Consider the following 22,171-nt stretch of genomic DNA (forward strand, 5'->3'; position numbering starts at 1 on the left):
AACTGTGTGTGTGGCTACCTTGCTGTGGTACAGTGGCTTGTCGTAATTTATTGGTACTAAATTTTATTTATTTAACATTTGTTGACTGGGAAAGTCCGACTAGGACAGAGCCTATTTTTAGCAGAGGCCCAGGGAGAAATGCTGCAGAAGCATGTCTTTGGAATGTGGGAGGAAACCACACGAACACAGGGAGGACATGCAGACTCCACACAGAAGGCAACCCAGCTGAGAATCGAACCAGAGAACCTCTTGCTGTCTAAATGCCAGCCAGTGTGCACCTTGACCTTGACATTTCAAGTCTTTTTAATGGTCTGAATGTAAAAACACTACACAGTGATTGTTAAATGGTGCTGCATAAGCTTGATAGGGAAGGAGGCATGATGGCACTATGGCCACACTTTTTATATTCTCCTGGGTAGGGCCCAACTTGAATCTTGCTGGGGGCCCCCAAAATACTAGCACCAGCCCTGATTAGGTGAGAAATTCACAGAGTGTTTTTTATTAGGTGCCTGAACTCTAGGGAAAATTAGATCTTCCACATAGAGAAGTTTCCTCATTATTGCTTCCAACATGGTGGTAGCACACCTCTGTTAAGATGGTCAAGAGCAGTACATCCTATGCACAGCCAAAAGGGGGGCATCAGACAACATATAATAAAATAAATTAGTCTATGTCCAGTTATCACCAAAGAACAGGTCACCACTGCATTCTCCATAGCTAAAACTGTGGCTTTGATGGGTCCCAGTAATATCTCCTGATGCCTCTTAAATAGCTGGAAAAAGGACCTATGAGTCCCAACAGGATCTCTATTTAGCCACAGCCTCCAGACAGCCTTTGTCTCTGTGGAGTGCAGGACAGAAACAGCCATTCCCCTGCATAAAGGGGAGTCATAAGCAGACCCAGGAAATTACAGACCTATAAGTTTGGCTAGTCTTTTATGCAAGGCCATGGAAAGAATAGTCATGTACCTAACAACTAATGACATAGGAAACCTCCAAATACTGAACCCAACTCAGTTTGGCTTTGTCAAGGGCAGGTCATGCCTGCTCAATCTGGTGGACTTCTTTGAGAAAGTCAGTAGAGCCACAGATGAGGGTAAGAGTACGTACTGCCAATCTTGACCTGGCTAAGGCATTTGACACAATTCCCTACTCGGGTATTATAGATAAACTCACAAAAGTGGGCATAAATCCTTATGTCACCAGATATATTGCCAAATGACTCACTGGCTGGACACTTGTTTTTAGATTGGGAGAATCCAGATCCAGTAGGAGGCCATTTACTAGTGGTGTGCCACAGGGCTTAGTGCTTTGGCCTTTCCTTTTCGGGCTATACTTCTCAGAAGTCAAGGCTAAACTAGAAGAACTTTGGCTGACCATGTTGCTGATGACTGCAAGCTGTGGGCAATCATTGAATCCTCCAACAATGTCGATATCTTTCAGAAGGGTCTGAAACAAATTGTTAGTGCCAGAGCCATGGCCTAAAACTGAATGCAAAAAATTGACAATTATACCCTTTAAGAAGTAAAATACCCTGCAAGTTGTAACATTAATAGCACGCCTGTAAGAGAGGACTGCAAGGTGAGAGATTTAGATACACAGATAGTAGCCTGAATGTCAACCACCATGTGTCCACAGTGTTGAGGAACTCCTTCTGTGTGGCACAGCTTATAAGTGAAGGCATGGCATCCATATCAAAAGAAGTTATAGTCACACTATACTTGGCCCTCATCGGACCAGTAATCAAGTATAATGCACTTTTTGGCATGTATTTGACCAAGGTACTTGCAACAGCTGGAGTGGCCTCAGAGGTTCCTTACAAAAAAAAAAAATGCCGGGTGTAAACAATATGCATTATAAGCCACTATTAAGGTGCTCTATGCCTAATCTGCAAGGCAATCTGACATCCAACCCTGATGGAACTGTTACACTTTCGCAAGACCAACTGCACAAAAAGCACCTGGTCTAAGGATATAACCTGGTCTGGACACAAGCAAAACATGCTGAATAGACAGATGTGTATTGCAGAGATTACCCCTTCTCTGGAGCAGGCTACCTGTTCACATAAAGCAGAACCCTTCCCTGATCATCTTCAAACACGGTTTGGATCAATGGATGGAGGAAGTGTGAATTCAGTGATGGCATGGCACCCATGTCCCTTATTGACAGGGGCAATCTGTAAAATACTCAAAGGTATAGGAACAAACCTAAACCATCCTCTAGTCTTCAGGGATTGAAATTCAGATAAAATCTGGGTAACAGCTAGGCTTGTAAAGGCTCTTGAGCTGTTAGCATAGTAATCTCCTATGAATCTGTGTCAGTTACCCTCCCTCTCCCCAAGTGATCCACCATAGTTAATGTTACCATCCTTTTCTCATACCATGATGTAATAGTAAAGGACAGAATACAGACAAATAAATAATTACATAAAATGTTAAAAATAATGTCTTAAAAACAGTAACAGAATAATCAGTCTGATATCAAAGCACCAACAGACAGCCGTTACTCTTGTATAATCAAGCACAGTAACATATCTGCGAAAAATCCAGTTCTTTTACAAAACAGTCCAGCATTGCATATTTCACTGGTTCAGCCATGAAATCATCATTAAAATGAGATATATCATGGGTCCACCATCTCAGTCTTGGTGCTATATTTGACATCCCCGCTCTGGGCCAGTAATCAAGGAGCTTGAATCCTCACCAGTAACACTGGAGAGGGGCGTGCACTTGGAATACAAATGGATACACTCAGTATTTTTACATGTAGACCTCTCTGCATCAAGCAGAATTTCTCTTAAGAGCACACAGGGCATACACTCAGCCCAGGTCTGGGTGTCTCTGTCTGTCCCCAGGTCCCCAATAAGGCTGTCCACTGGCACTGTGAAACCAGTGCTTCGTGTCCCTGCCCCAAGTTGCTGACACACACACATGCACACCTGGGAAAGGTTGGCACAGATTACCTGCTCTAACTTTGCCCAGACTATAAGGTAGATTCACTGCCACCAGTCAGTTACTCTAAAGCTCTTAAAAGGGTATCTAATTATGCGGAGTGAAGTTAATACTAATGCAAATGGTAATGTTGACCAAACAGCAAAGCTTTCAGGTGTGACCAGAGTTATCACCAAATAAATACTCTCAAAGCTTAAATATTTTTCGAAAAAGGACCAGCCACAATGAAAAGTTTAAATATATTTAATAATAAAAAAGAACAAGAAAATGCTAAATATATATTTACAGTAAACCACATAGTTGAAATGACAGGAAATATTGAAAATAACATTGATGGACAGACTTATACAAATAAAGAAATTCAATCTCTAAACTAAGCTTTGCTATATTCCTGACTGTTACTTGATAGAGCAAGGAACAATGAAATACGTGAGGAGTCTGTCTAGTCAGGTTCCCCAAAACAGACTACTCCATACTCTGAGATTACTCCCTGTAAAATATAATATCCAAGATGGCTTGCAGAATGACCTCATCTGGTCACCTGACTCTAAGTTCTCACAGTATCCCCCTTTGAAGCTGAGACAGGAATATAGCATAGACAGCTACAATACACAAGCACCCTGAAACAACTTGACTGCACACCTACTAGGTGTGTAAACATTCTGGATCTGGTACTCACAAATATGAGGGAATGCTGCACTCCCCCCTTATGTAATGCCCTTTTTGGTCAGATCAAATCACAAAGCGGTAGCCAATGAAACAAATATAAAGGCTGAACTTTCAGCAAACCCCAGAACCTTAACTTTTCCAAGGCACTGTACCTGCTATTAAGTGAAGGGATAGCTAAATTCCAAGCCCCTCCCCCAAATTTATAGAACATGGTGGCCTATGAAGAAGTTTTTACAGAAACCCTGTACAAGCGTGTAAATAACTGCATAGAAACAACAGTTCCAAACTGAAATAAATGTAGGACAAACTCCAAAAACAAGCCCCCTGGTGGACTCCCAGTATACATAGGTTGTACAACAAAAAAAAAAAATTGTCCAAAAGTAGGAAGGGCTATACCCAAAAGACAAAAAAAACCCCTCCCTTATCAGTTTCAGCAAGCATCTCATGACTAATGAAGTCCACCAAAGTCAACTTCAAGGCAAAAATAGCCTCCCAGGCTAACTGTAAGGCATTTTTCAGTTATGTATGCAACCTTAAAGGGAGCAGTAAACTATGTGCTGAACTAATGGTCAGTGGAACTTCAATACCAAACATGGGGATATAGCAAATTTGCTGGCTGATAAATTTAGCTCCAATTTCACCTTGTCACCCCCAGTTTCCCCCCCAGGAAATACCCTCTACCATTTCTCACCAACTATCGCTAAAGAGCAGATCCTCTCTGCACTCTCCAGAGTTAACACTGCATCAGTGGGTCCTGATAATATCCCAGGATGCCTCCTAAATAGCTTGAAATATGACCTGTCAGGCCCAATAGAATCTTTATTCAGCTACAGCCGCCAGCCAGGCTTCATACTTAGGGAATGGAGGACTGCAACTGTCATCACTCTACACAAAGGCAGACCATCAATAGACCCAGTGAACTACAGATCCATAAATTTGACTAGTCTTGTATGCAGTGCCATGGAAAAAATATTGTGGACCTGATAAACAAAGACATAAGAAGAATTCAACCACTGGGACTCATCCCAGTTCTGTTTTATCAAGGGCAGGTCATGCCTACTAAACTTGGTGGGCTTCGTCAAGAAGGATCACTAGAGCTGTGGACAAGGGCAAAATGGTACATGCTGTCTACCTTGACCTGGCAAAGGCATTTGACACAGCACAGTACCTCACTTGGGTAAAATAGACAAACTCACAAATTTAGGCCTAAATTCATAAGTCACCTGATGGATAACCAATTGTCTCACAGATAGGACACATGAAGTTAAGGTGGGGAAATCCTCATCCACCAAGATATCTGTTACTAGTGATGTCCCACAGGGCCTGGTACTGGGACCTTTCCTGTTTGGAGCATACTTCTCTGAAGTCAAGGCAAATGTAGAAGGTCTTTGGCTGACCAAACTTGCTGTTGACTGCAATGAGTGCAATCACCGAGTCCTCCAAAGATATAGATATTTTCCAGGAATGTCTGACACAGACAAATAACTGGTACCAGAACGTATAAGTAAGGGTATGACATCCAGATCTAAGGAGATCTTAGTTCCACTAGACTCAGCCCTCATCAGACCAATAATCTAATAAGTACAGTGTGCCCTTCGGCATGTACCTGGCCAGGCATTTGCAACAAACTGGAGTCGCTGCAGAATTTCCTCACCATAAGAATACAGGTTGTAAAGAATATGTCCTGTGCAAACTGCCTCAAAGTCCTGTTCCTGTACTTGGTCTGATCTATGCCTAATGTAGAAGGCATTCTCTGATCCAGATCTGATGGATCTGCTACATGTTTGCAAAACAGCACTAGAATTACCTGATCTAAGGATTCAAATGTCATCTGTGACATAAAACATTTTGGAGGGATAGCTATGTGTCTCAGATATTACCCCTACTCTGGAACAGACTCCCCATTCATCTGAAACAGAACTCTTCCCTATGCCTATTCTAACGCAATTTGGACCAATGTATAGAAATCACAAATTCATCTCTGAATTGTCACCTGCGCCCCTTTGGAAAGGGGCGGTTTGTAGATGCCCTAAGTCATAGACATATTACCATAGCCATTCTAGCCCATGGACATTGATAACTGGTAAATTTGAGGCATGAATGGCTAGTCTGGAAAAGCCGGTAAGTGCCGTTAGCCTAGTAACCTCCTATGATCAGGCCAGTCTAGTAAATAACAATACAGTTTATGCTTAACCCAGTTGTTTCTGCCCTCTTGGTTACAGCTCTCCAGCTTATAAAAAAATAACTGGATAGGATAGATGCGAAAACCAAAATGCCATCCTCTCAAGATAATAGTACTTTCCTTGCTGCTGATTCTGCCTGCTGCCTCTTCTGAATTTGCCTTCTAAATAGAGGAGAGGGCTCTACCAGAAGACAAGAAGGACTAGCCCCTTCTTTAGCCACTACCTCTAATTTCCATGGTGCAGCTAAGTTGTGCAATTTGGTCAGTCCCTAACTCCTTTTTAATTGAGTAGACCACTTCATCTGGAGCAGAAAATGAAAGGGGGCCAGCAGAAAAAAGTTTGTAAATGTAGCTGGGAGCTGTAGCCTAAATTTTTTTGCACTATGGATGTTAGATTCATTTGGTACAGATTTGTCAAATGTATAGCTTATCAACTGGGAACTTGTCTGAAAAGTTGCATAGCAGGAGAAAAGGCTAGTGTTACGCTTCAAAAGATTTAATGATTTTGTTATACCTTTTTTTCATTGTTGTTATGAGCTGTACAGTGTGCTGACAATACATTTCAGTATTGTGTCTAGTGCACCTTGCCTTTGTATTGTTTGTTTACACATTTTTTTTCATTCTGCTTCAGTGTATGCTGCAGTTACTTTTGTGTATTTTATGCAATCTGAAACCAAACTTTGAAGGGATCCTTTAATGAATCTGAATTCTCATTTAGTATGCTTTCCCTTGTGTCACTTTGCAGGTCAGAACTTACAAAGGCTTTACAGACTGTGCTTGGAGTATACTACGGGAAGAGGGTTTCGTTGGATTTTTTAAGGGCCTGTCCCCAAGCATGCTGAAAGCAGCCTTTTCAACAGGTCTCACATTCTTCTGGTATGAGTTCTTCTGCAGCACTTTCCGCTCTTTGAAAATCCGTGGTATGGTGGAGAAGAAGCAAGAATAGTAACTCATTTGACTTTTGACATGGATTGCCCTTCCCACATAGTGCTGGGAATTCAAAGCTCAGAAGAGTTACCTCACTTGAACAGATTGCACAACTCCACCTAAGCATGTGAAGGCATTAACTGTCACATTTCTAAATGAACAGTGTATTAAATGTTTAAAATTAAAAAAAAAAACTTATATTGTTACTGACAAAATTACCAAGAATTTAAAAATGTCAATCTTCGCATTGCTATCATTGTTATGTCAAAACAGTGTAATATACAGTTACTGACATGTTTCTTAGGAGCATTTAAAGTTCAACATTGCTGTTTTGCATCATTCATATTGTGCAATTCAAGTACATCTGTAGCCAAAGGTTTTATCTTTATCAGATGAGGAACAGTAGGATTGTTCAAATATATATGTAAACAAGAGGATCCATGTTTGTATTACATTTGTCTTACAAAATGTTATCAGTTTTTTTTTTAATAGTCCTGAAGACGTGGGTGGTGTTCTGCACTGTTTTGAAGGGAAGGGAAACATCACTGGTAAGAAAAGTAAACTCCTGGTTTGATCCCATAACAGTTTGTCTAGTATGGTGACCCACCTTGAATTCTAATTGAAATAAAGTTCTGTCTGGCACTTAATAGTGTCTGCCTGGATTATCTTGCTCTCTTGAGAGAAATTAAACATTAGGATTCCATTCTGGTTATCTGAAAATGAAAACGGCATTCACCAACATCACTTAAGTAATTGCTGTTACAAACCTACATTGAGGGGAAAATTTTATTTATTGTGTTAATGCTGAGTAATTACGGATATGTGTGTCATTTTCCAGTATGGATGTCAAAGATTCGTTTGGTACAGATCCGTCAAATGTACAGCCCCCCCAAGCAGCCCTTCTTCACCTGATTTTCTTCTAAGTCGATGAATTCCCATGTCATCTTACCAGAGTGTCGATGTAGACTCAGCTTTAGCACTTTCATTTGGTTCAGCATTAATCAAGTCAGAAAACTGCCCCTAGTCATCAGTGGGACTACTGAGATCTGTCAAGCCCTTACTTTACTGATGATGACAAATCCAGTAATGTGGAGGGTGGGCTTGCCTCCTCCCTAGGCTTAAATTGAATTTTGAACTTTTCAGTTTGGTGGGTATGGAAGTCAGCACATTTTTTACCAGCTACAGGCAGCATCAGATTCATCTTCCAAAAATTCAGAGAACTGCTATTTATCTGTTACTTTAGTAATATAGAGTACTGAGTACAGAATGCATGAAAACAGTTTGAAATCACAAATATATGTATAGTACAGTTAACTTATAAAACAGCATTCCCTAACCATTGGTTGCTATTATTTGCACAACACTTTTGCCCCAATGTACCCTTCAGCATTTCTGACTTCTGCTGTACTAAAATCATTGATCTCTCCCAAACAGATGTGCACACTGTGGTCTGTATGTTTCCCCCACCAATCCCTAAAATAGTAAATGAGCAAAGCCCTTCACCCTGTCAAGAAAAGCAGAGTAACTGGAGAGTACTCAATCCCCCCCCCCCCCGCAACTAGCCCTTCTTCATTGAGCTGTCTTCCTAAGTCCAGGTCACTGAATTTCCATGTCTAAATCTTACCAGTGTGTTGATGGATTCTCAGACATAGCACTTTCATTTGGTTTGGCATTAAACAAGTCAGAAAACTGGTCCCTAGTTAAGTGTGATAGTGCAGAGTACATCTGTGGGACCCAGACGTAAGAAAATGTACAGATTTAGTTGTATATCTCCCAACCATTAAATTAACCCCTTCATTTTTGTTAGGTTTGTACCGTTAATGGTGACTTAAGAAACCCATGTAAAAGTATAATTTGCACATTTATCTTAAATGTTCTTCTTGTTCTTTTTTCAGCTTTTCCCGGTTAGGGGTTGCCACAGTGGAACTCAGGTCCGCTAATGATTGGCAGTAGATTTTTACAGTGCCGAGGTGCCAGCCCGACGCCCAACCTTCAAGAAAGGCACGCCCATTCACGCATGTCTTTCGAATGTCACTCGACGACATGCAGACTCCACACAGAAGGCGCTCCAGCCGAGAATCGAATGAGAGAACCTCTTGCTGTTAGGTGACATTGTTACCACTGCACCACCGTGGCTTATACACATTTATCTTAAATAATGTGATAATATTATATTGCATTGGCTAGTACCATAGTGGAAGAGACCATGTTACAGATAAGCAGTTGTAGCGCTTGGAACTTTAACAGCTACAAGGTTAAATCACAGCTGCTAACAACTCAGTTTGTCATATTTTTGCTTACATTAGGTATTAATAAATCTTATTTTCTGCTTTAATATGTAGTTGTTCAGACAGATTGTTAAAATTATAGGACACTTTTTGAACGATTGCTCAGTTAGCATTAGTCTGATTTATTTTCAGCTTGTTACCTGGGTTTTTGTCTACTTCTGTACTTCACATGAATGAAGCAAGTAGATAAGGCTTTTCTCATGTTTTCTGATTAAGAAAATACGAGTTACTGCTTCATCCTAGTGGCTGTGTATAAACTGATAAATGTTTGCAGCTCATTATGTTGAACATGCACATACTCATTTTTTTTGTGTGCATTTAATATTAGATGTTCAGTATTTCTAATACATAACTTCTTGATGACATTAAAGTTGAGTAGTTGTGGATTCAGAATACTGTGCTAGGTTGGGTTAGGTAGCTAATTTTGTTTTGGGGTGCATGGTGGTATGATGAGAGCAGCTAAAGGGGCGTGAGTCACTGCCGGCAATATTTTTAATGTGCACCAGCAGTTATTTCCATTTGCAGAGAGGAATGTCGCTTCTTGGACTAGGTGCAGCTATGGAGTTTAGTATATTTAAGTCTGTGAGAAGTGCAGGGGTGTTATTTCTTTGCAGAAAAAAAAAACGTTTAGGACGTTTATTTGCTTGTCTATTTAGTGATATTTATAATGCTTATATTTTGTGCATTCATTGTTTTGTGCCAGTGATGTTTATTTTTTAGGTGTTTTGACATCCGATATTTGTTTTGTTCTGTATTTGCTGACATAATCCTTTAAGCTCCAGTGTTTCACACCATACTCTCTACTTGACTACTCATTAAAATATCTCAGTGAGAGTCATCATTGCTTTAGTTTTTTTTACCTTGACACAGTTAGTATACTAGTCCAGCTGTCACTATAAATGTTAGTGAGGATAAAAGGTATCTCTTCTTGTGTTCGTAACATGTGGGCCTCTCCTTAACATTTTCCCCTCACCAAACTGTAAGTGCTTAATACATGGTATAATTTAGGGCTGTGTTACTTAAAACAATGTGAGGCTGAACTTGTCTGTCTGCATTTATAACATAAGTATATCTGGCTGATTTGGCAGTCATAAGAAAATAAATGTGCTTAGATGACTGTTGCCACCGTAAGGCTTCACCTTCATAAGGCTGTGCTTCATATATGCTCTAGAATCTAACATGAGCAAGTAGTAAGAGGACAGATAATGAGCTACTGTATTTGTTTTTACAAAATCATCACTAGGTGAAGTCGTAGTTCTGTCTTTTTTTTTAAAACATTTAGAGACTATGTTAGGAAAATGAATGAGTGAAATGTAGACTGCATTGAGGGACCAGCCATGCATTCAGATAACTCACATCAGTGAATGCCAAAATAATGATATCAGGTTTAAGATTTAATACATGTTATTTATTGTAGAATTGCAGACCGCCTTGTAATGAATGGTCAAATTATATTGTTCATTGCCTAGTGTCTGTGTGTGTGTTTGCATCTTCATACTTAAATAAAAATAATGTAATATTTAGCTTATACTATTTATATGTTAGTTTTGTACACCTCTATTTCAGCTGTCCTAGGACTGTTGCAGCAAACATTGTTGTAACATTAGTGACTGCTAATAGCATTGTCTTTATGTTGGGATGTAAAGATGGGAGGATGAAGATAATAAATCCATGTTTGGTTACAAAACATGTTTGTCTTTTCTTGCAGTGGACTTGGATTTTCTTCTGGCCTTGTGGTCTCATCACATATATTCTTTGTTATTGATGGTACTAACAGTACTCCTTGTACTAGAACTGCATTTGACTTGACCTTACCAGCGGACTGGACATCTCTCAACTGCACAATGTTTCCTCAAACTTGTAATATTTTTAAGGCAGTTTACTGGAAGGTAGCTTTCACAAGTTTATTTTTCCTAAAAGCAACTGACATTTGATTTTGCCTTATTTTAACTTTTCTATTTGGTATGAAACACATTTAAGAAAAATAGCTGTTAATATGACTAATACAACAGCCTTTTTTATACACCTGTATTGAATTATCACTTGTAACATGTTTTAGTGTAAAGAGAAGGTAAGGTTGTTTGCAGCACTAATATCTTGGTTCTAGCTTAAAAACTAAGGGCTTGGTTTAGAAATTCAGCCTTACAATATTAAGGTTGGGCAGTAAGCAGGCTTTCCCAAAGAGGGGTCTGAATGGAAGCGTCACAAATAAATAGTTAGGGGACCTGCATGCTGCACTAAGGTGAAGGTTGCTTAGTACAGCGGTTATGGTGAGCCATTACTTCCACAACCTAAGACTGAAATGACAAAAGGCAGAGGAGTGGCTGCAGATGGAGTATGGTAAGTAGTCAGGTACTGAGTCTCAGATATGAAAAAAAATACAGTGAATTTAATTAACATAGTTGCTGTAGCAAAAGGATGCATGTATTTGGGATGTAGTTTATGCACAAAACTACAGGGGATTTAGTTAATCAATCAGAAATGAATGTACTACATCTTATCTTATTGAGTCCAGCATGTCACATACATCTTATCACAGATAAAACAACTAACTAGTAAATCCAAAAAAAAAAAAAATGCATGTATTTTTTTTTTGTCAGGAGAGACACCCCCAGTAGCCCTTTTACAGTCTTGCTAATGTATGTACCAACTCCAAGATTGCTCACCCAGGATAAAACTGACTGCTGCTACATTCCGTTTTCTCTAAGTAAGCCATTCACCAGTATACAGAAAATAAACCAGTTTTATTTTAATTTAATTAATTAATAGTATACTTAGCCCTGAGCCTACTTTCATCTGTTTTAAACAGTGAAATATTAGGAGTTGGGAAGAAGGATACACTGTGCTCAACACAGGTATAAATGCTGGCAACTTTCCCTGAAAGCCACTACTGTGATTCTGAATAAGAGAAATTACAGCACAGGGAGAGAAGATTGCAAAGGCAAGTCTGTAGTTTACAGGACCAGCTGCATAGCATGTAAGGCATTCCACAAAGGGAAGAGTATTAATGCTCTAAAGATGAGGGTTACTAAACACTTTGCATACATCGACTAAATATCTGAATAACCCCCTAGCCAGACCTGCTTTAAGCTGTAGAAACATTAAGAAATATGTGTTCCACTTAGTGGAGAGAGTAACAACCAGCCCACTGAAAGGCATTAGAGAAGCAATACTTGACGAGCAGTAACTTGAGTGGGAGATTCAACTAAAAGCTTACTGGCATCCAGAACTAAACACAAACTGCTCTGTCAAGTCTGTGCTTAAAGTTAAACTGGACCAGAAGATACTTTATTAACAGTTGCACACATTGTTCTTTATATTTATTCACTGACTGCATAATGTGTTTTTAACTTACATTCATGTAGGATGACTACAACAGAACTGGGAAGAAATTAATAGTCAAGTTAACATCACTGATTTAGAAGCGTTTACAGATTTATATGCAACTCTGTCATCTGAAATAGTATTTTTTCAGTCTGATCTCCAGTGCATATGTCAGCAGCAGTATTCCTGCTAAGTATAAGTTTTAAAAATTTCCTACAATAAGTTATACAAGACTTTAATATTGGTTTTCATACACTCATTGCTTAAAGTTACTGAATTTGATTTGTTTTCTTCTGGTTCCAGCATCAAGCGCATCATATGGCATATTCATTATTTAGTGGAATTCACCATATGAATACACTTATTGTGTTACTCAAAACTGAATGGAAGAAGCCCCACCTACTTATTGGTTGATAGGTGCAGGACCGGCCTTTGGTCAACTGGTGCCCTAAGCAAAAGGTCTCTACAGCACCCCTCCCCAACACCACCCTATGCCCCCATCCTGGTCTACCTACACCATCCAGGTTACTGGAATAGTGCCCCTGCTACAGCAGTGTCCTAGGCGGACACCTAGTTGACCTATGCCTAAGGCTGGCATCAGTTATAACGGTTATAAACTCATGATTCTTCTCAAGGCCAAAATATACCTTTTCCTTTATGTCAGCATAACATCTCAACCTGATTTTTATCTCTAATGAACCACCTGATGCTCAGATTATGTGCTCTGATGCGATAGTGGCTCGTACACACTTGTTTTCTAAGCTTGTAGTGCCTTCCCGTCCTTACTTGATTCACAGCTTACTATAATTTAGCCCTAGCTTTGTGCATTTAGATTGTAGCTTTTCAAAAGGGATTTATACATGTGTGTGAGTTTTGCAACCTGCAGCTCCTGTTCTGCTGTATACATGTATGAGTATTGTTGGCAGACTTCTTTCTATTGTACCTGATTTTTCTTAGTACTGTGTTAACAATCTATGAATTAATCTATACATTTTTGAATATAGGCAGAATAATATATTGTTTATACTTAAAGATCAGGTAGTTTCAACACACTACCAAAGACTAAGCAGTCTATAAAGTCGTATTTTCCCATTCCCTCAGAATGGTCCAGAAAAGTGTGCAAACCGAAGGATAAAAAGGTCATTCAGACAAACAGTTCAGTAAAAACTGCAAGGCAGACTCAGCCAAGTAGTCCACTTTAACTGCAAGTTTGCTTGTTCCCATGTTAAGAACTACAGTGCATGATGGGCATTACAACTGTGGCAACTTCTACGTGAATATCATGATAGTAGGGTCCAAATGTAGAGATGAAATCAGCAAGAAAAGGAGAGTAGAATTACTGGAACCGAATTCAAATGTAGAGATGAAATCAGCAAGAAAAGGAGAGTAGAATTACTGGAACCGAATTCATCCTCAAGATATAGCGACTACATTTTATATAGCAGATAGGGAGTACAGTAGGTCCCAGGATAAAAATGTGCCCAATCCTGGTGTATGCACAAGTGCCATAACTGAAGAAAAGGCAGTGAAGAATTCTCAGTCTATGAAAATATTCCTACAGCAGGGTTAAGTCAGGTTTGGGGGGGTGCTCCCCATTGTAGGAGGACACGGAAGTAGTCTAGAAAAAGCACCAAGACTGATAGGGCAAAAAAGATCCATAAAGATGACATAGTTGAATATTGAGGATAAGGAAGAAATTGAATTGTTACTACTATGCAAGAAGACCAGAATTGCCTTATAGAAGATATTTACAAAAATTAAGAGAAATTATAGGAAAGAAAAATATTGGCACAAGTAAAACTGCCAAATGCTTCAAATAAATATATGTATTCATTAATACACATGAAAAATATTATGTAGACAATGGAACTTTAAGCCGATTGGAAAAAAAAAATCAAAAGACTGTGTGTGAAAATAAAAGAACAAAACCCAGAGATTTTTGATGTGCATAAAAAAATGGACATAGGAAAGAAAAAGAAATATGGTATTGTGCAATATTTATGCAAAGTAGAAAACCAAACTAATCGTAACAAAAAAGGATCTCCAAATATGCTTAAAAAGAACTGCATGCTAAAGCACGTAAATATGAAACATTTCACAAAAACAAAACAAAAAAAAAAACAAAACAAAGGAGGATGTAGAAAAATTGATTAGTAAGGAAGAAGTTAAAGAAATAGAAACTGAAATTATGGATTATTTTTGAAGTGAAAGATTTAATACTGGGGATCACAGCTTGATGAAATTTTAGGTTCTCAGAATAAGGATCGATGGGTGGAGCAGAAGGCATCTGAAGAAGATTTACAACATGTTGATGTTCTGGAGCCTCCTGCAGGAGACTGGTATGAAAGTCTAGTTGAATTTGCACAGCAAAGGAAGGAGCAGGAATAGTCAACTCTTGACATGAATAATATTGTGCAGTGATGGGCCAAAGGATTCCTATATGAAAGAGCAGAAGATTAAGCAGAGTGCATCTGAAGAGCATATGTCACAGCAAGATTTTCTAGAGCTTTCTGTAGATTACTTGTGGGAAATAGACACTCAGTCCAAAAGAAAATGATTTAAGGGAAGACTTGATTGATTTAAAAGAGATGCAGATGTTAAGATAGATGAAAAAATATATTACAGAATGCAAATGAGACACAAAATGCGAGAAGACTGGTAAACTAGACCAACATGGTAATCTGGAATGTTAAGAAAAATTCATATGATATAACAGAAATAGAATATTTTACTGTGCGGCTAAATTAATAATGGATAAAGTTCTACCACAACTGTGCAAATAAACAAAAGAAAGGAAGGAAACAAGTAAAATACAACCATGGAAACATAGAGTATAGAAAACTATAAAGTAATTAAGACAAGAAGTATCACTGTTATAAAATTTAGAAAAGGGAACAGATTGTCAATAAAAGCAATGCACAGTATCAAAACAGATAAAGATTTATTATATACTCTTGCCAGCAATGAACTAAAAATATTAGTACAGGTAGAAAATTTTAGAAGGTATGCAAGGAAAAGTACAAATTCACTATTGACCCAAAGAGATTCTATAGAGAATTGGGAAACAAAGCAAAAGGAATAGAATCACCACCAAAAGAAGAAGAAATAGGCACATTTTGGAGAAGTATTTAAGAAGATTCTGATGAACATAAAAATGCTGAATGGGCAGATGAAATAAAAGAAACCACCAGTGTCCACCAGTTCGGTCCTGCTGCCCTTTTCACTGTATCTGTCCATTTGTTATGATATGGAACCATATAGAACTAACTATGGAACTCTGATGCTTCATCCAAGATATGTATTATCCAAAATAGAAGCTGGCAGCAAGTAAAGTATGTTAAAGAGGTGTCCTCATGCATTATGTGCAGAATGTGAATGTGCTTCTCCATGGGACTCCCAGCTACCTCAGTGGCGACATTGGCAGATGCTTTCAAAGGACTGTAGTATACTTTACAGATTTGATTTTAAAGCAGTCGAAGTTCAGGGTGTTGTGAGGTTTCGCTGTGGTTTAGCAATGTGAAGATTAAGTGAAGTTGTATATTGAAATTGTACCAGAATTTGGTAACAAAAAGCAACCATTTACTAGAAAAGTGTATGGCTCAACCTTTTGCTTAACTGTAAAGTCAAGATTTTACTGGTAAGACACCTTGTGTATTACCGAATATCTGGGTATTGAATTAATGTCACACCAGCAGAGAGGTAGAGGGGTACAGCACAGAGACCATAGACAAAGGGGTGAATAAATTCCTGGTAGGCTGTACCTTCTGGGGACGAATACCCTGGGACTGAGGTACTGGGGACACGGGGGCTACGGGATGCCTGGTCCAGTTTTCTTTTTGCACCAGTACTACTCAGCTGGTTCTGGTGTGTTGTCAGCATTGTGGTAACTGGGATGATTGTGTCACAGCTGAGCAGGGGATCCAGCCATCATTGTCTTGTCATGGCAGAGCTCATGATACAGCCAGTCTTCAGCATTCAAACTCTGAATGGACCCCCAGAAACTGCAGAGTTACTATGCAGTCCTGTTATAATGAGCTCAAGAAACCTGTGTATGATTTACTTTCACCTGGCATCTGCAATCTTCTTAATCCAGCTATGATTTTTGCCAACAATGAGGTCAGCTTGGAAGACATTGGCATCTATGGTTTTGGCTATGACTAAACATTAGCCCAGTATTCAGATGTTTTGCATACACTAATTTTCAATGCTGCTTGCAGCAACATCCTTATTGAATACAAGTACGTAAGTGGCATCAGGAATTACAAGTATGTGCCAGGATTTGCTGTCCAAGGCCTTCACTATGATATAAATAAGGGCCTACTGATGAAGATTGATGCATTTCATTACATTCAGTCTGAAGCTGTGTACAGGGGACTTGAACCAGTGCCAGATGATGAGGTTATTGACATGTATGGAGGAACTCACCACATTCCACAATATCAATGGAGTGATTACTATGGCAAGGGGCCTTCATTCAAACAGTTCATGGATGTCTTCTCCCTTCCTGAAATGACTCTGCTGTCTTGTGTGAATGATTACTTTTTAAAGCATGGGATTGAATTTGAAAGCACTCATATGTACAGAGACACCACTGATGTCATCAGAGAAATCCATAAAAAAGGAGTGATCTGTGAATGGATTGAGAAGGGCATGGAGAAGTACATTGTTTGTGGGGATGATACATATGGTGTTCTCGACCGTCTTGTAAATCAAAGGAAGAAGCTGTTCCTCATTGCCAACAGTCCCTAGAGTTTTGTAAATAAAGGAATGCAACATATGGTTGGTAAACAGTGGCAGGATCTTTTTGAAGTGATTATTGTCCAGGGTTTAAAACCTACCTTTTTCACTGATAAAAAGCCGTTTTGAAGACTGGATGAAGATGGCTTACTCCACCGGGACAAGATCACAAAATTAGAAAAGGGGAAGATCTATCAGCAGGGAAATCTGATTTTATTAGGCTAACAGGCTGGCAAGGTTCTAACATGTTAAATTTTGGTGACCACCTACACAGTGGTTTGGCTGATCTCATGCTTCATCGTGGCTGGTGGACTGCAGCAATTATTCCAGAACTAGAAACAGAAATGTGCATTAACACTGAGGAGTACATGCATTCATTTACATGGCATGATGCAGAGTCCAATCACATCTTAAAAGACTGGATGAAAGAGAGACATGAACTGAGGTGGCAGACTAAATGCCTATTCAACCCTCAGTTCGGAAGTATTTTTTGGATGTACCAGAATCCCACCTACTTTTTGCAAAGGTTGTGTTGCTTCTCTGATGTTTATATGGCATCCATCAGCTGTCTTCTGAACTATGACCTGCACTTTACCTTTTAGCGTCGGAGGACCCTGCCGCAGCATGAAGCCCCTATTTGGATGGATCAGTTGTGCACAGTCTGCCTGAAGACACCTTTTCTGGAGGACTTCAATCAATGGAATTCCACGTCCTTCCAAACCTATAACAACTGGTTTCTCCCAGTCATTTCTGACCTCCTCCGTTTAGGAGTAATAGAGCCTGTCCTTAAACATCTGAAAGAAAAATGATTTTATTGTAGGCTTTTCCTTGCCCTAAGAAATGAAGGGATGTGGAAACAATTCTGGACATAATTTTGAATACTTTATTAAAGAGTTCTAAAATTCAAGATGGCTAATGCTGCAAGCACTTTTCCCTCTGATTTTTCAAAAGCTCTGTTAGTCAACTTTGACCTGAAAGGTGATTACCTTCAAATCACTATTTATCCAGACTACAGGAAGTTTTGAGATTTTGTGTTTTGGCATATTACTTTCAATTTACTGCTTTGTTTTTGGGCTTTCTACTGCACCAAGAGTGTTCAGAGGTTGTCTAGTTCCTGCTACAACATTTTGCAAACATCAAGATATCCACATCTATCCTTGTAACAGTAGATGTTTGGATAGATCGTTGTGGCAGTATATGTACCCTCTAACCATCCACCTACTCTATATCTAGGCTAATTAGGAATTCCTTTTCCTATCCATTCCTTTTATTTGAGTCTATCTTCATAGAGCGTCAGTCCCAGTCTTTTGCTAGGGCAAGGAATCTCTGAGGATTTCTGTCTCAGTACGTCCCTACCAGCATGTGGTCTTCAGCATAGATCTAAGGTAAGATGCATAGAACATTGGATAGGTATGCCAGTTTTGATAGACCCAGATGTATGGTATCCTTGACAGGGATACATCCCATCAGCAATACTGCAACAATTATCTATTCAAACTGTACTTTCTACACTGGAGTATTTTCAAAGTAGGCATTTTCTATTGTATAACAGTTCCTCTTTTCATTGGTAGATGTCTCTGTACATAGGAAGCAGAGATGCCCTTTCTAAATAGTGAGCTTACACGCTTCTATATATATGTGTATGCTTTCACAGTGAAGGGATATATTTATAATTTGTCACTGATGTAGCATCAAAGCAACTGTATCTAACTTATTTATATATTAGCAAGCATTAGACTGACTTCAGTAGTAGCCTTAAACATATTTATCACATATTGTGACAGCATTTTTTTTGTTAGTGTAAAATATATATTATACAAATTACCAGTTGTCAATATGTTCACAATTGATGTCAAATGATCAACAGCATAATGCTAACATGCCTTTGCACATGCTCTGAGGAATAAACTTGCATGATGCAACTGTTAAAATGTCTTTTTTGTAAGACGGGGACAAGCTCAGCTATGTACACACATATAACCTGAGCTGCATGATGGCATTATAGTTAGTATTGCAAATTTAGTTTTTGGTTGGATGATTTCTGTGTGGAGTCTGCATATTTGCCTGCATCTATTTTCCTCCCACCCAGATCACCATTTGCTTTTGCACATTGACTTTTTTGTTTTGGCAAAAAGTTCAAACAGTGTCAGCTGTCTGCTTAATTACTTTTATTTTACTAGTAGATGACATGGAAATTGCCATGTTTAAGCTGAGTTAAAGCCTTCATATTTTTTTTTGTTCATTAATTTATTCCTCCGATTGAGTTTTTTTCTGTAAAGTATGTTGTGTACCACCACTTTTGTTAACCAATTTCAAATCAGTAAAGATAATTTCCAGTGTTTCTTTCTAATGGCCATACTCTTGGTATTTTATTCTGACCTCTAAATAACAAACACACTACCTCAACTCATATTATCCCTTCCATTGTGATAACACCTTACAGTATATGAATTACTAGAGTAGAGTAGCTGCTACCATATTCTTTCTTTGCCTTCTACTTTTTCATCTCTTCATTTAAAGTTCCTTTCTTTGAAACCCTTTGTTTATGCCATTAACTTTTTTCAAATGTTTTCCTCCGATATATTTCCACAGTCTAAGGGACTGTCCTGAAGGTAAACTTCCTTAACAGTTTGGGTTCATCGCTGAAATTGCAAACAGTTATAGTTCCGCATGTTATCCTAATTATAACCGAGTACTAGCTTTGTTTTTGTCTGTTTTATCATTTGTAAAAGTGCCAATTCTTCTGTGGGATAAACATAATTAAATTTTAAGTTAGAATTTATACTTTACACATGTAATGTTATACAGTTCAACTGCCTTCCCAGTTCCCAGTCATAATGACATGATAACTAAGAGGTCTATAAAAAGCAATCTTGTGTAGAAATATTATTTCTGTTGTTTAAAACAAAATTTCACATTTATAATTTGATAACTGGTTTGGGATTTAAAGATCAAGAAATTTGTTTTTTTTTTACACCTATAGGGATAGAGACTTTTTGTGATTTATTTATTTATTACATTTGTTAACTGGGTAGTGTCCGACTGGGCCAGGAGCCCGTTTTCAGTGGAGACCTGGAGAGAAAAGCGCCACAACAGTACAATACAAATCATAGCAATTTATATACTGAAAACAAGTTAAAATAATAGAGGATACAAATATACAAAGAAATATTCAGTTCTTAGACAAATTGCAAATGCAGGTACAGTTATGAGCATAGTACATATGAATACATATATGAGTAGCTGAAGATATATGTAATTCAACAAGCACTTGAGTGGTATAGAGATGAGAAATTCTGCATAGAGAAGAAAATAAGAAATTCAGTTAGAGATGAAGAAGGGACTGGGGTTGCTAGAAGCATCAGGAATTTTATGGTATGGTTAGGCAGAGCAAAAGGTGGGTAACTAATGGAAGTGTGAAACATTTGAATCTGAGGGACTGATGAAATTTCTGGAACTGTCTGACAAAAAGAAGGACATTTATCCATGGAACAATTATTTTCTGTTTGTAGCTTAAACGTTAAAAATGGCACTTCATAGTTTAGAACTAATAAACTGGAACAAGAATATGTTAAAAACATGCAGGGTTTGTGTGGAACTGTTGGTGAAAATACTAGACATAATGTTAAGAACAGGAAAGTTAACTGTTGTGGATGTGAGGTGCAGAAAACATGCTTATAGAATTATAGCATTGTATGCATATACAACTAACAAAGAAAGAGAGAATATGTGTCTTCAAATATTAGACCGTATGGTAGTTAACCTGAAAATTGTAACTGGTTGCAATTAAAGTAGAAAATATAAAAAGAAAATGTAAGATCTAAAAATAAAGGAAGTGATAAAATGTGATGTTAGCTGTGTGCAACAAAAGTCAGTGGACTTATAGAAGAGGGACACTTGGATCTGAAATTGTTTGTTTTGTGTTATTGGAAGGCTTTGGGTATCAGATGGTGATCCAGTTGTGATGGGTTTCTCTCTGCATTTAATATGGATGGAGGTGATGTAAGAAACAGGATAAAAAGAATGAATGAGAAATTATGGGGAGAAACTGGGGAGTAGGAAGCATTGCAGTTATGGAAGGAACGTATAACCATGAAGGACTTCTATAAAAACTGGTCTAAGTGATGGAGTGAATTTAAAAAGAAGTATAAAAAGTGTTTTTTAGTGTAGAATGATGTAAGAAAGAGAAAATGAAAAATAAGAAAATATATAGAATGTATTAGGAAATTCAGAGAATAATACACTAGAGTATTATGATATTGAAAATGAAATATATAAAAGAAATTGAGAAAAAAATAAGGCATTAATGTTTAGGCAGAGATATTTGTGGTCGAAGAGAGGAGGTGTCTGCATATTTGGGTAAAATAGTAAAAAAGGATATTGTTATAATGAGGAAAATTAAAACAATTGTAAAAGGTCAGGCAAAAAGAGCACAAGAGCAAAATGTTCATCGTGTTTCACTGTTGCAGTCATTACATTTGGGTTATCCTGCTGGCAGGCTACCCACAGTCGGCCTGAATTCCAAAGTCCTGGTCCGGCGTCGGTTGCTGTCACCTCTTCCCTGACGTCAGTGCACCAGGGGTATAAAAGATACAGCCGACGCCATTTTCTCCAGTCTTTCTTGCCACGCGGTGCCCGAAGCAAAAGCAGTTCGCAAGTGCAGGTTGGCCGACTCCTGAGATTTTCGAAATTGAGTTTCAGATCCGAAGTCTTCAATAAAGCTAAGTACCCTGTTGGGGAAATTTTTTTCTTGCTCCAGACCGATATCAGAAAAAGTTAACTGCATTTCTTGTGGGAAGCAAATACATCATAAGGATTTTCATTCTTACTGTATTCCTTGCCTAGGCCCTGACCACAATGTTGCTAGCTGTCGGTTTTGTGCAAGATTTAGCCAACGCACTATTAAGCGTTGGTACAATTTTGCCTTTCATTACTTTGGCCAAAGGTTTAATTATATAATGCCGTCAGAACAGCCGACAACCGGAATTTATAAAAAGCGCAAGGAAAAGGAAAAGGACAGGCATCCGAGGTCCAAAACCGACAACGAGGCCTCTGCTAGGCCAGTTGCCAGTTCTCAGTGAGGTGCTTTCGCAG

General features: G+C 38.5%; 1 protein-coding gene and 1 pseudogene across 1 annotated transcript in view; both read left to right on the forward strand.

Annotated features, from left to right (window-relative positions):
- Positions 1 to 8,712, forward strand: part of SLC25A19 (solute carrier family 25 member 19) — a 358,752-nt gene extending 350,040 nt beyond the window's left edge. Inside the window, exon 7 of the mRNA XM_044084946.1 lies at positions 6,547 to 8,712. Coding sequence (XP_043940881.1) covers positions 6,547 to 6,747 — 201 coding nt within the window. The 3' untranslated portion in view covers positions 6,748 to 8,712. The remainder of the gene's footprint in view (positions 1 to 6,546) is intronic.
- Positions 8,713 to 16,354: 7,642 nt separating this feature from the next.
- LOC122812897 lies at positions 16,355 to 17,886 on the forward strand (annotated as a pseudogene).
- Positions 17,887 to 22,171: the final 4,285 nt, after the last annotated feature.

This window comes from Protopterus annectens, chromosome 10.part0, assembly GCF_019279795.1.
Source record: "Protopterus annectens isolate FY-2018-M chromosome 10.part0, PAN1.0, whole genome shotgun sequence".
Lineage (NCBI taxonomy): Eukaryota > Metazoa > Chordata > Ceratodontiformes > Protopteridae > Protopterus > Protopterus annectens.